Source organism: Dermacentor albipictus, chromosome 8 (assembly GCF_038994185.2).
Source record: "Dermacentor albipictus isolate Rhodes 1998 colony chromosome 8, USDA_Dalb.pri_finalv2, whole genome shotgun sequence".
NCBI classification, from domain to species: Eukaryota; Metazoa; Arthropoda; class Arachnida; order Ixodida; family Ixodidae; genus Dermacentor; species Dermacentor albipictus.
This window is the reverse complement of record NC_091828.1, coordinates 55,721,279-55,734,712: the sequence shown is the minus strand read 5'-3', so window position 1 is coordinate 55,734,712 and position 13,434 is coordinate 55,721,279. Positions and strand designations below refer to the sequence as shown.

General features: G+C 42.6%; 1 protein-coding gene across 2 annotated transcripts in view; it reads right to left on the bottom strand.

Annotated features, from left to right (window-relative positions):
- The window catches only part of LOC135921732 (chitinase-3-like protein 1), a 71,718-nt gene that overhangs the window by 50,058 nt on the left and 8,226 nt on the right, over positions 1-13,434 (bottom strand). For both annotated transcript variants that reach the window (XM_065456032.1, XM_065456033.1), the window contains exons 4-5: positions 7,712-7,914; positions 6,625-6,789 (exon numbers count right to left, since the gene is read on the bottom strand). In XM_065456032.1, coding sequence (XP_065312104.1) covers positions 6,625-6,789; positions 7,712-7,914 — 368 coding nt within the window. The remainder of the gene's footprint in view (positions 1-6,624; positions 6,790-7,711; positions 7,915-13,434) is intronic.

Sequence of the window (13,434 nt, the reverse complement as noted above, 5' to 3'; positions counted from 1 at the left end):
AAGTACATGGACTTGTGCAAGCCGACAATTAAATCTGTTCCAGAAGAATAATGCCATTGCCCAGGATTTAGGCCTGGCTCAGTTAACTAAACAGAACGTAGAAGGCCTTCATAGACTGCCAACTAAACGTGGTAAAACCCAGGCAGCTCTGGTTCGTTTTTCTTCGCGTGCATCAAGGGCCAATGGATGGCAAAGAAGCAAATTATGAGGGAAGCTCAGTTCACGGTATACTTTCTTGATAATTTACCACCGCAGAATAAAAACCTCACATGGATGATGGGGGCAAAGGCTACAGAGAAGCAGTATGAATATGCATGGCATAGTAATGGGAAGCTGTTTGTGCGCAAGTGCAACGGTGAACCGGCAATACAGATTACAGGTGATCTCGACCTAGAAAAGATAATCTAACAGACGCCGCTGTTCCTGTGTCTTGTTTATCTCTCCGACTACCTTTTAGTTTTTCATGGCATCACAAACTAGGCCCTTCTACTACGATGCTTTATCCTTTAATTCTGCTGTGCGCAGTTCGCTTGTTCACGAAAATGACAGGATGTCAGTTTTTCACATCAATACTACAAACCTAAAAAATAAGCGTAGTTAAATACAGACGACCTTGGGCTGCCTAAATCATAGATTTGATATACTTGCATACGCAGAAACATGGTTCACCAGCGAAAATGATGTAACCTTCCCTGGGTACAAATTTGAAGGCGTGTTCAGAGAAAACCGCAGAGGTGGTGGCGTAGGAATGTACGTTAAAAAAAATCTTCAACATGAATTTTTGTCAGACTTTTCTTTTGTTTGTACGCACTATGAATTGATTGCTGTGAATTGTTGTGGAACCCTGGTTGCCTGTATTTACCGACCCCCATCTAGTGAAATTGCCGAATTAGTTCAGTTTCTACGTGATCTGCTTGAATATGCATGTATTCTAAATATGCCTGTTGTTTTAGTGGGTAATTTCTATATTGATATGTTGACAAACAGCTCCCCAAGACGTTTCTTTATGAAGCCATTGATACATTTCACTGCACCAATGTTATCCAGTCACCAACCGAAATAACCTTAGAGAGCGACACGTTAATAGATTTGTGTGTCACAAACCATGAGTTATCTAGTGTTCTATCTGGTGTTGTCACATTTGATTTAAGCGACCACCTACCTATTTTTTTGCGTTTTCCTCGGTTAATAGGAAAACGAAAGTAACTGCCAGCTCAACAAATCGTATACCGAAGTTTCAATCAAGATAATCTGGCTACGTTTACATCTATGATAGAAAGCGTTGAATAGAGCGATGTTTACGATAAAAAAATTACTGTATAGCGTACAATATCTTCCTTGAGTTGGTAAAAAGCAAATCTGGTGGTGCATTTTCATGGTTAGTAAAAAAAAACCTACAAAAAGTCTCGAAAGCCATGGGTAGCAAGGGAGTTGTATACACGAATTGTAACACGTGACAAACTTTTTAACAAATTCATCCGATTAGAAGAGCCAGTCATACTTAAGGAGTATAAAAAATAGGAAACAAGTTAGGTGCTCATATAAAAAAGCACGGGAAGAATACTGCAAGAATAAATTTGCCGCAATTTCAACCTGTCTTAAAAAAATGGCTGTGGCTTAGGTAAGGTTAAGCCCAGGATGCGAAGCATACTAGCCTTTATTTTAGTTGTTGAACCACTGTTTAGCCTGGTGAACTGCTGTTGCTTGGCTATATTTGGTTCGGCTAGACGAAGAAACAACTCATGCATTACTTCTTCGCCTTCAAGAGTGGAACGCGACAGCGTTCCCGTCGACCCGCCAAGGGGTGTAAGACAATGGGCTACAGGGCAGCGACTACGCGCCCCACATTGGACGCGGTGAGCGTCGAGCAAAGCAGCGTTCGGCGCGGCAACGAAATGTGCGCCTGAGCAAGAGACGCACGCCTTAGAAACAGCGCGTTTCTAAGGCAACACCGCATTCACTAGAGGCGCTTTTGTACCGCTTTGAAGCGTTGTACTCGTGGCTCAGTGGTAGCGTCTCCGTCCCACACTCCGGAGACCCTGGTTCGATTCCCACCCAGCCCGTCTTGCAAGAGTTGAGCCAAAGCCACTTCTCCTCTGTCGTGACGTCACGGTGTCACGTGATTTCATGGTCACCGCCGCGCCTGAGGAGCTGGGTTGAGCCCTCGTAATATGCTTCGCATAAAAATCTGGAATTGTCTTAGTGACCTCATGGGAAGGGCTACTTGTCATGTTCCTAAGACGTTAACATTCAATAATATTGACTACAGTGGCTTGGCCCTGGCAGACAAATTTAATGCGCATTTCGTATCCTCTGGCGAATCGGTTCAAAAGCAAGATAGAAAACATGAAATCAACGAATACATTGCCTCTCAAATTGTAAGTTCTATATTCTTAAAGCCGTGCAGTAAACATGAAGTGGTCACGTTGCTTCGAAACCTAGATAAATCCACGTGGCTGGAGCAGATGAAATTAAGGCCGAACCAATTATTGCTGTTGCCGATCGAATCAGCTCACCACTACAACATATTTGTAATGATGCTTTAGACCAAGGTGTTGTTCCAGACGGTATGAAAATTGCAAGAGCGGTTGTTTTGCACAAAGGTGGCCCCTATGGCAACATAAATAACTATAGGCGTAAATCTGTCCTTCCTTTGTTTTCTAAAGTACTGGAATATTTGATAAAACAAAGACTACGCAAGTTTCTCGACACCAGACAAATTCTTATGAAAGCATAGTTCGGGTTTCGGGAGAGAAAGTCAACTGAAGTGGCATTACTTAGTATAAAGGAAAAAAAAATACTTTCTAATATGGATGATAAACGATTCGCAGTCGGACTTTTCTTAGGGTTGAAAAAGGCTTTTGATTCTATTAAACATGATATTCTATTTTATAAGCTACCGTTTTATGGCATTCGAGGAGTTGCCTTAAATCTGATTCTAGTTATCTTTCCGGTCGCGTGCCGTATACATGTTTGAATCGCCATCAGTCACAAATGAAACAATATATGGAGTACCACAAGGGTCCATTCTAGGTCCGATATATTTTATTAAGCATATCAATGATATAGTAGCCATCCCTAGAACCCCTGCAATAATCATTTATGCAGATGATACCAGTGCATTTTTTTCTGGTATGCATCTCGATAATATACATGTCGAGGCTAATGCGTGGTTAGAAGTATTGTCATTATAGTTGAATATAAATGAACTCGAATTAAATGTAAATAAAACAAAGGTTACTGTATTTAAAGCATGAACAAACCTGATGATTCTGAACTTCAACTTACATTTGAGAATGATGCAATTGAACGTGTTTCTTTCTACAACGTTTAGGTGTCTTTTTTGAAGAACACTTGAGCTGGTCCAAGAATATTAATAAAATTCATGCCACGGTATCTAGGTCACCCTGTGTGCTCTACAAAATTAGAAACCTTGTTCCTAAATGGCTGAAATGACAGTTATATTACACTATTGTACATTCACATCTTCACTATTGTATACTAATATGGGGGTCTACAACCAAAACTAATCTTATGAGGTTGATAACACTACAGAAAAAAGTCATACGCCATGTCGAAAATCTCTCTATAACGACCATACAGGTTTGCACTTTTTCGAGTACTCTGTTCTAAAAGTGAATGAATTATATGAGTTGAGATGGCTTTCTTACGTCTATAACGAAGTAAAGCTCGATCCTTATAAATATCTTGAATTGCGCTCTAGTAGTAATGTGCCTTACAAATTAGGGCACGACCATTACAGAACTCCACTTGTGAGGACCAACTACGCAACCCAAATGCTTTCATACTTAATTCCCATGCTTCTCAACACACATACACAGGCCATAGAAATTATTCAGAAATGCGTGTCCTTGAACTTTTTCAAAAAGAATGTTAAAGCTTACCTCCTCTCCTGTCCTAATAATCAATAGGTTCTGTATACATAATTTTTATTATCCTAGGGTGCCTTATTTCTACGAATTTTCCTTTAGGAGTGCAAAAGCTTGTACCTTTTTCGGTTGTTTGCTTTGCATAAAACCGTGTTGTATATGTGACGGTAGTGTATTATGTTCTTTCTGTTGCTACATGCCCTGAGTGTGTGCATTCGGGTGCTTGAGTCCCGTGAGGCAGAGCACATCTGCCTTTTGCTCTTGGAGAGACCTTGTTGTCTGAAATAAAGATTATTATTATTATTATTATTATTATTATTATTATTATTATTATTATTATTATTATTATTATTATTATGTTGTTGCTGTTGTTGTTGTTCACTATTGGACGATCTGGCGAGGGGTGTTCAAACATCTCTGGAAATTCCAGCAGGATGGTGGACCACGCCTTCGGTACCTGGGTGTGTGCTTGCACCAGATGAAAAGGTGGCGCAGACGTGGTGATACTTTGCACGGACAGGTTTGTTGAGGAGTCAAGAAGGCGGCAGGGGGAAGGTCGACGACAAGGTTAAACTTCAACAGAAAGTCAGCGCCGACGATCGGCCCGCGGACGTCGGCGACAGGTGAATAGCCATCGACAAAGACGTCGCAGACCAAGGTCAAGAGTGACAGATTTCTGGCAATACGTTCTAATGTTGCAACCGTTGACGGCAGGGGGAAAGACGAGTCATGGCGATGTCTTCTGCGGTCTTCAAGAACAAGGGGAATGAAACAAATTTCCGCATCAGTGTCTAGAAGATAGCGAACTTTCTTGACACAGTCGGTGACGTGGAAGAGACGGCTTGATGTAGGGCCAGTAGCACTAGCAGTCATCAGTGACCGTCCGACAATTTCCTGAAAAGTTGCAAGGCGGATGGCAATGACGTTCGCGAGCGCCATATCTGGCGTGGTACCAAAAAATAATGGAAGATGGAGGGCGTGACACGTTTTGGTCATGCGAGCGATGCGGCTGATGACGGTTATTCGCACGAAAGCGTAAAGCAGCCAGCTGGTCAGTTCGTTCTACTTCCGCAGGAAGGTGCGTGCTTGGATTGTCGGGTTCGTCAAAGTGCTGCTGTAACTGGGGTTGTGTCGCGACGGGTGCATTACACCAGCCAACAGCGGATATCACAGGTAGGAAATAATCCATAATCTAGTCTGCAAACGTAGCTAAGGCCTTGAAAGATGTAGTAGGTGAGGCACATAAAATCATGCGTAACTGGTTTGGTAGACGCTGGAAGAAGAGCTCCCGAATGATTTTCGACTCTACTGATCATGGACTGGTTTTCAGAAGTTGTGTCATGCGGTGAAGCAGCTCGGTCGGTTTTCTGTCACCAAGTTCATCCGACGAGATGAGCTGGTGAATCCGTCGCGACTCATAGTCGATGGTGCGCCGTGGTAACTCCCGCGTAAGGGTGTCGTACTGATCATCGGGGGGAGGAACTAGCAAAATGTCACTGACCAAAGCTGCAGCGGTCGGGTTAAACGCACTCACGACGTTGTCGTACTTGGCCGCCTGAGATGTGACGGGGTGACGGCGAAACAACGCCTCCTTGTGGACGAACCAGATTCATAGCCAGAGGGCTAGAAATCGGGAAGTTTGAGTGTGTCGACGGAAGACGCTCCCTTTACTTCCAGAGGTCGTTGCTCGGCGGCCGGTTCCATAGCTTCGAGAATCAACTTGGTAGACGTATACAGTGGTGATGCAGTATTACGTCCGACGTCACAAACTTGTAGGAATAGAAGGCCCACAAAGAATCGCGATTAACTTATCAGGTGACTGCAATGATGTCACGGCTAACATTGTCGATCCTATATGCCTGATGGTGCTAGTCCAGTCTCCTTCCATCGAGGCGCTCTTTGAGTACTGTACACTACAATTTCATATTTCGCGGGCTTTCTTTAAACACACACAAAAAAAAATCGCCACGCAGCAGGTGGGTTGGCACGAAAAAGTGGATCTTTCGTTTCTGAACTTTCTCTATAATACTATGAACACCCTTGGCCCTAAAGTGAATACTAAATATTTTGCATAATTGATCTCAGTTAACTATGAGGAATATAAAAAATATACTCTAAGCAGCGCCACATCACGGCAAAACATATGCCATTGGTTTCATTCAGCTCGGCCAACCACGTTCTTAAAATGCTTGGCACAAGTTTCGTGAAACACCCTGTATAGCAAGCACCGAGACAGCTGATAAGAATAATGAGGTAATGTCCACTTCAGAGATAAAAAACCCCAGGAAGCCTCAAAACACGGCATTGAGGTGGAATCGGTGGACAGCTCAAGAGTTGAATGTAATCTTCCCTTTCCAAGTGCTGCTTTAAGCGGTAATAAACCTAAAACTATCATTTGTATTAATAAACGGCTACGAGTTACGAAAAAGGCTGCTTGTACAGGTGGCTTATGATATCTGATGCACACAATTTTCGCGAATAAGTATAGTCTAAGCTACTAAATAATAGCCAAGATTTGTTAATCCACGCTTTGGAATTGCGCGTGTACTGTGTATGTTTCTACTAGAAACTTGAAAATAATCGGAGTCGATTACAAGTCAATTTGATCTGCCACTTCGAAAGCGTTGGTGTTAGGGCATATTAATAATCAAATCTAACGCTGTTGATGCTGATTTCGCTTCGCAACATTGGCTAGGGGACTTGACTGTTTGTAATCAGGCTAGCTGCCACTTACCTTTGATATGGGCTCGGACAAGAAGTGAAGTTGTAGCCTTTTCTCGGGTAAAAGCCGTGCGTCTTCATGATGATCCAGTCGACATTGGAAGCGATGGACACGGTGTCGTAGTTCTGCAACGCCGGGATCTGCCACGGAAGGATCGCACCTAGTGTGTATTCTGGTCTGCGAAGAGCATCCAGCAGTTTTGAGTACGCTACTCTATGCACTACTACGCGTCGCCTAAAAGAAGTACCGTAAAGTACCGTATGTTCTCGAAAATACGCCGAACATGAATAAAGGTCGGCCACAATGTACTGAACTCGCTGAGCAATCAACTCACACCAACTCACAGAAAAACGAAACACTTTGAACATGGCACAGTGTTATTTACCGCAATCTAGGCCATGGAATCTCGCTAGTCGATACCACAGGCTGCATCGTCGGCTGAACTGCCAGAGAAGTTGTTCGGATCGCTTCTTTCGAAGGCGTCCTCGGCGCCTGAAACACGTCGCCCTGAGTGCCATCGAGTGCACTGAAGATGCGCCGTTTCTTCAAGCCAGCCTGGATAATCTCCAGACTGGCTGTGCGGCAGGCACGACAGAGCTGCTCTTACTTGGTTTGCTCACGAGTATAGACTTACATTGTTTATTTATGTCAGTATCGACACTTTAGTGATTTTGCAACCAGATTTAGTGACTTTTCTGTCGTTTTAGGGTCAAGATTTTTGATTTCGCAATCAGCGGTATCTTTCTTTAGCAGCGTCAATAATATTTCGTGACATCTACCTACTTAGAAACTAGGAAAGTTGCTTAGAAAACGTTGTTCTAGAACTCACTTTATTATTCAAAAGCTGCACGTGAGAGGCTGACATTGGCTGCACTACACGTGGGCTCTGTGACCATGATGAAACCTCGAGTGCCTTCACACCGGTGGTATTCACACGTAACTTCACAGCATGGTGGCCTTCACGAGATCCACAGCATGCTCACAAACAGGAGCTTTTTTCTGTTTTTTCAATTCTTTACAAAACAGATTTGAATGTGTATTAACCCGCCATTTTCTGCACTTTCAATAAACACGTTCATGGGACACGGCAACCAATTACCTGAGTGTGACTGCGAGCCTGCTGAACAGCACTCTGGATTTCTCCAAGGCGAATGGCTGGGACCAGCTGACGAACAATCCATCAAAGCTGAACTTGACAATCCAGTCGCGGACGAATTTCACCAGCTTGTCCAGTCTCCCGGAAGCGAGGGTGAACAGCACGGTCTCCAGCGCCGGAGTGTTCGCCGACAGGACGGTGTACACCTGCGACCGCGCAAAAAGAAAGACGAACGTTTGTCACTGTCGACATTTGCATCAGAGACGTCGATCATCTGCGGCGGCCAACTCTTCGAAACCGCACGTGCCATCGCATGGGTCAGTGCTCGCTGAAGTGTGCCCACTGAGGAATTGAGCTGCGCCCAGTATCTCCACGTGTAATCACGCTCAGATATGCCCTGCGGGTGATGGAATATTACAAACTATGTGCGTTGTTACGTACAGGGGACCCTGGCACAAGAAAGAACGATGGGACACACAAGGCACGACTGTGTTTTGCGCTTCCCATCGTTCTTTCTTGCGTCCGTGTCCGTTTCGCGCAACCTTGTACATACTTAGGGCATACGAACATACCCAAGTAGCTACTTTAGTGAATATTCTAAATGCTAAATACAAACCCAACAGACCTACTTGGATATTAAATTCTATTTTATTTTACAATGGTCTATCCTACATTACTGAATAGTTGCATCTGTTTGAATAGAAGGGACTTTCATTTAATTGCAGCCACGAGGGGCATACAACGATGCAAGTGAGAAATGATTCGAATTATTGTAGCACAGGGAAAGCCACGGCAGTCGCACAAAAGCACCAGTCTCCAAGAGAACGCACGAAGCTGATAACCTCCTATGGGTAATTTTCAGCCCCGTGACAAGAACACCTCCCTTCTAGGCAATGCATATACGTATTCTTTCTCCCGATTTTGGCGAAGCACTGAGCTGTTTGGCGAGAACAATGAGTTTTGCATCATACTAAAGCAATGCGCTATGCTCTAGTATGAGACCTGTCTTCTTGAAGAAGCACAACACTCTACGTGCGACTGTTGACGTTGTGTTAATTTCAATAACGCCATTCTCATGGTGCACTGAATCACTGGAAGAGGCTATTCGTCAGTTGTCCTTTCGTTGAGTTCGGAACGAATTCGCATGCATGTATGGAACTGTAATTTAGCAATTTCACATTACCAAATGGGGTGCAAGCAAGCATTGCATTTCCCTTGACACAGGTGTGAGAAAACGTTGAATAGTTGATCGGATACCTTGAGTTCTTTTTCGTTAAGATTACTGATATATTCAGAAGTATCACAAATTTTACACCCATTCCAACATTTTTCGAAAACGCTCATGTCCTCTTTTCCAATAATTAATTATCATTTGAGGCGGGTGCCAATCGCTCATTTACCTTATAGCGTAAAAATGGCGTGCTCTGTACTATTAGTTACGTGCACTTGTGCACCATTTCTTCAATTCTGAGAAACTGTTCAAAGGTAAAAAAAAATGTAGGCCTAAATTTCCCTAAAACCGCAATATAATGTAATGATTTCCAAACTCATGCTCTTCTGCAGTGACTCCACCGCACTGATCTGGAAATGATCGACATCAATTAAGCACATAAGGAGAATCGGAAAATCATGTGATAAATTTTCACCAGCTTTACATTGCAAAGCGTTGCACTGATTACAGCTGAGAAAAAAAAAGACAGATAAGCGGAACATTAAATACAAGCTGGGCCCATTTAAAAAAAAAACCTGTTTGCTATATCATTGTCTGCAAGGAAAAATCCCAGAAAGTCTTCGTACTTCACTGCGATGGATTGCCTTTTACGTGGCTCTCGGACCAACAGACGTGTCCGGCGCTCGCTGAATCTGACTTGCTCCCACCTCACGAATGACAACTATGTGCCCTGGGAAACGCTGGCGGTATCCTTCGACTACAAAAGCCTCGAAGCGGCACTACGACGACGCGGTGTGGATGTGGCGACATGGCATCAACCCTTATATATTGTTTACTGCTTTCGCAGGTTGGTCACAAGCACTATTCTTCGATGAACGTTTGCATTGCTTTGCCGGTTCCACCTCAAAGCAGTGTGTTTCTTTGAAGTCGCGCAGGGTGCTCATACGACGTCAGTTTGTTTTTGGGGAGCTTTCCGCTTTCTATTTACTGATTTTGCTGCAGTGCGGAGGAGATATAGAGGCGAACCCAGGGCCCGATACTGCACGGTTTGAACCAATACTTGAAGGCCAAAACGCAATATTGAAAAAGCTGTCAGCAATGGAGAACAAGTTATCTGCTGAAATAGAAGAACTGAAGGCGCGTATTGTGTCATTAGAAGAAACAATCACAGGAGTGGATGATATTCGTTCTTCACTGGCTAACGTTGAGGCACAGCAGCGTCAGAATCAGGCAACATTGTCCGCTTTCGGTTCAAAAATTGACGATATTGAGAATCATCAAAGTCGGGAAAACCTACGTTTTTATGGTTTTCAAGATAGTGATAATGGCGAAAACGGAACTAAATCAAGCGAACTTGTCTCAAACCTGTGCCGCGCTAAACTGGAATTTAATGCTGTTGGAATTGAGGGCGTTCATAGAATAGGGACATATCGAGCAGATAAAGCACGCTCAATTATAGTGACGTTTTCCTCTCTCAAATAACGCCAACAAGTGTTAAATAATGCACGCAAGTTAAAGAGCACGAACTACAGCATTTCCGAAGATTTTTAACTCGTGGTGAGGGACCAAAGAAGCCGTTTATGGAGTTTTGCGAAACAGAATCGGCAAGAAGGTATAAAAGCAGTACTAAAGTTTCATACCTTGTACATCGACAACAAAAGCTACCAGTTTGATAGCGTCACCAACAAAGTGAAGCAGATGTGACCATCACCAGTGACTAACATAAAGAAAATGCTCAGCGTTTTGGTGATAAACTGCAGGAGCATAACAAATAAAGTCGGTTCTTTCCATATCCTTCTTAGATCAGTTGAGCCGTCAATAGTTATTGGCACCTAGTCATGGTTGCACACGAGCGTCTTAAATTCTGAAGTTTTTTTACAGATGGCAATCATTGCTTCAGATGCGATGGAGGAGCAAGAAGGGGAGGGGTATTTATTCTTGTTAGCTCAAGCTTATCGTGTGTACCACTGGAAGGTTCTACAGCCGATCTTGAATCTGTTTTTTTCGCAAAGTGAGGCTATCTACTGGGAAAAGTCTACTTATTGGATCATACTACCGTCCTCCAGGATCATCATACGACCAGTTTCTTCAGCTGTCTGCTTTCCTTGATACAATTGAAAACGCTATCATATTACTAGGGGGGATTTTAACATTCCGGGTATAGACTAGTCGTGCGATGACCCTGTAGCGTCGGTCACTGGCCATGTGTATTCTGTATTTTTTGGATCTCATCTGTGATATTACGTTTTCAACAGTACAGTCGTGATGCATCACGGAGTGACGGCAAAGGTCACATACTTGATTTGCTCTTATGTAATGTCCCGAACATTTGAACAAATGTGAATGTACTTCCCGGCTTAAGTGACTATTGTGTTTTTTACTGCTGATATAAACGTTCAATATGTGTCCGTGCCAAAGAAGGAACCCAGAAAGGTTTAAGTATTTCAGAGGGCTGATTTTTGGGGCTATAATTTCGGCGTTTGAGTCATATTTTCCTACCTTTGATGCATTAGTTGATGAATTGAGCATTGAAGAGTTATGGAAGCTGTTTAAAGACAAGCTGTTTGAATTGCGCGATACATTTGTTCCTACTCATGTTATCTCATCTAAACGGTCAAAGGATAAGCCTTGGTTTAATCATCAGCTGCGCACACTAACAAAAATTTAGGAGAGCTTATCTGAAGTTCCGGATAGCAAAGCCCCAGAATACATGGTTAGAACTGAAATGTTTGAAGAAAACGCTTTCAGAATCTTGCGGCGCAGGCCATGCATACTTATTTCGAAAAGCTTGGTGTGAAGTTGCTCAAAGATTCCAGAGAGTTCTGGAGATCTGTTAGGTGTAACGGTAAAAATAACAATTCTATCCCCCCCCCTCCTTAAAGAGCTCTGAAACCATAATTTATGTTGATGAAGACAAAGTGAAATGTTTTTAGTAATTTTTTCTTGTCAGTGTTTAGACGAAAGCGTTCTCGCACTCTTAATGTGATCTGCTAAATGGACAATAAATAAATGCCTGAGATTACATTTGGCGTAGCAGGTTTGCGTAAATGACTGCAGGAGATGAAGCCGACGATAGCTTGTGGCCCTGATGATATTCCGGCAGTGAGTCTTAAAAAGTGTTCAGGAATATTGTGTTTTTACTTTTCTCGGTTATTTACCAAGTGTTTATCTGAGTCTTGTTTACCGCGCGATCGGACGCTGCCACGAGTTGTACCCATTCACAAAGGTGGATCGAGAAGTGCCGTTGAGAACTACAGTCCGGTATATTTAACAAGTATCAGATGCAAGTCAACGGAACACATAATTTATAATTCAACCATGTCACATTTAGTTAAACACAATATTCTAAGCTCTAGTCAACATGGTTTTTGACAAGGTTTTTCATGCTCTACACAGTTAGTAGAATTTTTTCATGATCTGGCCTCGGCAATAGACAAAACCAAAATAATGGACTGCATACTTCTAGATTTCAAAAAAGCCTTTGATGTCGTTGCACATGATCTTCTCATCTCAAAACTTAGGGCCTACAATTTGGACAACAGTGTCATAGCTTCGATTGCCGAATATCTTCGTGCAAGAGAGCATTCTGTGGTGTCCAACGGTTTTTCTTCTGTATATGTTCCAGTTACCTCAGGTGTTCATCAGGGATCAGTTTTAGGTCCCCTTTTATTTCTACTTTTTATTAATGATATTGAAACCGATCTTACGTCCTCATTTAGAATGTTTGCGGATGACTGTGTCATTTACAGAGTCAGAGACAACGCAAATGCATTTCAACATTACAGAGTGATTTAGACATTATAGGAACATGGTGCAACACGTGGAAAATGTCTGTAAATATTGGAAAATGTTTTCACGTCACCTTCTCAAGGAAGCGCGCATTTCAGTCATGCACTTATACCTTCAGTAATATGGCATTAAAGAAGCTTCACGAATACAAATATTTAGGAATTTTAATGACGTCTCACTTAAGATGAAACAGGCACATTACGCATATTAAGGATAAGGCAATACGTTCATTGGGATTCCTCCGCTGTAACTTCAGTCAGATACAGAATAAGTTAAAAGAGCAATTGTCTTTCACTTATGTTCGTAGTTTACTTGATTACGGTTGTGTTTGTTGAGATCCGTACACGGCTGATCTCACGGAACAGCTTGAAAGTGTGCAGTATAGAGCAGCTAGGTTTGTTCTTAATAATTATAGTAGAAAATTAGGTATGACAGAAAGTAAAATTAGGTTATCGTGGCAAGCAATAAAAGACCGGCGAAAAAATCTGATGTTGAAGTTTTTTCACGCTGTTTATTATTCAAAAACAGGGATTGAGAGAGAAAGATATATTAAGTCGCCTACTTCTACGTCGTTGACACGCGACCATGCGCTGAAAGTCCTCGAGTTTCCTTTGAGGGGTGACGTCCATAGGTATTCTTTGTTTGTTCGGTCTATAAGACAATGGAATGCTCGTTCACCTGACATACTTAATATTGAAAACAACTACGCGTTTTATGGCTCATTATGTATGTGATTACTTGTTCCTTCCTTTAAAATGTAATCCCC